The sequence below is a fragment of the Brachyhypopomus gauderio genome, chromosome 1 (genome assembly GCF_052324685.1).
Source record: "Brachyhypopomus gauderio isolate BG-103 chromosome 1, BGAUD_0.2, whole genome shotgun sequence".
NCBI classification, from domain to species: Eukaryota; Metazoa; Chordata; class Actinopteri; order Gymnotiformes; family Hypopomidae; genus Brachyhypopomus; species Brachyhypopomus gauderio.
Genome location: NC_135211.1, coordinates 33414922 through 33417421, shown reverse-complemented (window position 1 = coordinate 33417421; position 2500 = coordinate 33414922). Strand labels below are relative to the sequence as shown.

General features: G+C 43.3%; 1 protein-coding gene across 1 annotated transcript in view; it reads right to left on the bottom strand.

The window, feature by feature from the left end:
• Window positions 1-2500, bottom strand: part of adgrb3 (adhesion G protein-coupled receptor B3) — a 127641-nt gene that overhangs the window by 63869 nt on the left and 61272 nt on the right. The window contains 2 exon segments of the mRNA XM_077020824.1: window positions 1-201; window positions 843-853. The exon segment at window positions 1-201 is cut by the window's left edge and continues 108 nt beyond it. Of these exon segments, the coding sequence (XP_076876939.1) occupies window positions 1-201; window positions 843-853 (212 nt within the window).

Genomic DNA, 2500 nt, shown 5'->3' with positions numbered 1-2500 from the left:
CGTCGCACGACTTCGAGCAGCCGCTCCACGGGCCCCACGGGTTCCACTGGCCGTTTGCTGCAAGGCGCACACACACACACATACACACACACACCACACACACAGAGGTGAAGGAGGGTGCAAAAGGAAAGTGGGAGTAGACAGGAGTAAACAGGTGCCCTCTAGGCTCCGCCTCCAGCCCCGCCTCCAGCCCCGCCCATTCTGCTTGGACAGTACACCACCACTACTGCAGATGTTATTCAAGCTTTGGGACTCCGCACACAGAAGTACTGCAACGTGACAGGAAGCATGACGTACTGAGAAATCGGCTCATTTGCAGAGGTGAAGGAGAGCATTTAAATGAGCTTTTAAGTGGCTGTATAATTTTTTATTTTTTTAGATTCCTTACTTTTTTCTCTGCTCTGAACACCCGGGTGTTTTATGACACCCGGGTTCACAGTAAAAGAGAGCTGTGGCGGAACTTTTGCTTGATTTAATTAATAAAAATCATTACGATGACATTTGTGATAATCAGATATATGTATCCTTTTTATGAGCAAGAGAGTCTCAGGCAACTGTGGCAATAATTTCTCTCACTTTGCCAATATTAAAACACATTTTATGGTAAAGGTTCAAAAGGCGGCCGCATGGTTTATGGCGTTTTAATGAACGGCATAAAATCCCGCATCAGGGAAAAAAAACAGATGGTCCTGCTCAGTGCCGTTATAAATCGCAAACCGTCAGCCTGAAAAGGTGCCATGACCACGTAAAAGGGGGACTGGTCTGGTCCAGACTGACCTCAGATCAGTCCTTCTTTCTGGGCCACATGGCCAAGGATGAATAGGAGTCAGAGAAGCTGGTACGTGGGGCCTGGCTGGGAAACAGGAAGTGACACAGCCGCAGCAGTGGGACTCCTCCCCCTTTAGCAGTGGTGAGAGGTGCCCATGACCCTGAATCATGTTAAAACCACTATGGCCTGTGGACATCTCCCAGGGTTTTGAAGGCCGGTTCTGCCGGGTTCACTTAGCCCAACAGCTTCTGCCATATGCTTTAAATTTCCATTTTATGTTCTTTAAACTGGGGGCGATATATGAATATATATGTGTCCTTATAAGTGACCTTATTTGTGACTGTTCCCTATTCTCACAGGCAGTAGAGATTTAAACGGTGTCTTCCGCTGGCAGTCTTGGCTACGCTGTTTGCCTTTCACAAATTAAGTTACTAAATCAAGCTATAACAGGTCCCAGTTCAGTTTTTGGAATAACGACAGGCGGCCATTTATACTGTAGCTATATGCATAATATAAAAAATAAAATAAACATAGTATAAAGTGTACTTCACTGAGATGTTATCATAAATGTATTATTTCTAACATCTCAATAGAGTCGACTGCAGAGGAGATTTCAAATATCCTCATGAACTATTTTAATATTTAATATTTACCTATAAGATTCAAACAAGCAAATATGTAATAAAGGCCTAACGTATATTTCAGCATGTGAAGATCATACAGTTCATATAGTTCAACCATGTAAATAAAAAAAAAAACCTTCACATATAGTTACAATAGACTGATGTCCTCCATGTGAAACCTCCATCCAGTTTATTGGGAATGTCTAACTAGAAACATTAACTATAAACCTCTTCTACAGTTAGCAATGAGAGTCCATCTGTTGACATGGATTAGTTGTGTCAGCCATCCGCCTACTCTTCAATGGCCTCTCTGACTGCAGGGCTGCTGCTGTCGGTGGGCTGTTTACGGGTGGTGGTTGTGGAGGGGTGGAGGGGTGGGGGGGGTAGACCACTTGCAACCCAGCGGCGACGCCAACAAAACTTGTGACCTCACGGTGCTTCTATCTGATTATGATCCTTACAACCTCACAATTCACGGGATCTCCGATTGCAGCGTGATTTGATTACGTTTGATTACATTTGATTATGCTAATGCAATTGTGAGTCATTTTAAATTCTGATGCAGCTAGATGCCAAAGCGCTAACGTTAGCCATAGCTAACAGACGTCCTCCATTACTGGCACACTGGCTTGAACACCCTCGCGAGCAGGCAGGGGACTGGGGGCGAATTTAATGGATTTAATGAATATGATTAAAAAATGGAATTGGAAATGGGAATTTCATTTTGGACCAAAAATCCGACAGTAGAAACATTAGAAAATCAGTGCAGTTAAATGAGCACCTCCAGCTCAATGGGTCGCCAAGCAAACATATTGAAGTTTGATCTTGCATAAATATTGTGTTTGCTTAAAACTGAATAAAAAGCATAAAAGATGCTGGCTTTTTTCTTTTAAACACATGCACATGCGCAGACACACACGCTGACACACACACACACACACACACACACACACACACACACACACACACACACACACACACACACACACACACACACACACACACACACAGACGCTCAAATGAAAAAATCCAGTAGCTCAAAGAGGCACAGAGTAACACAGAGCAGCATAACAGAAAGCTTTTACTTAGTGCTATTATAAAAAAAAAC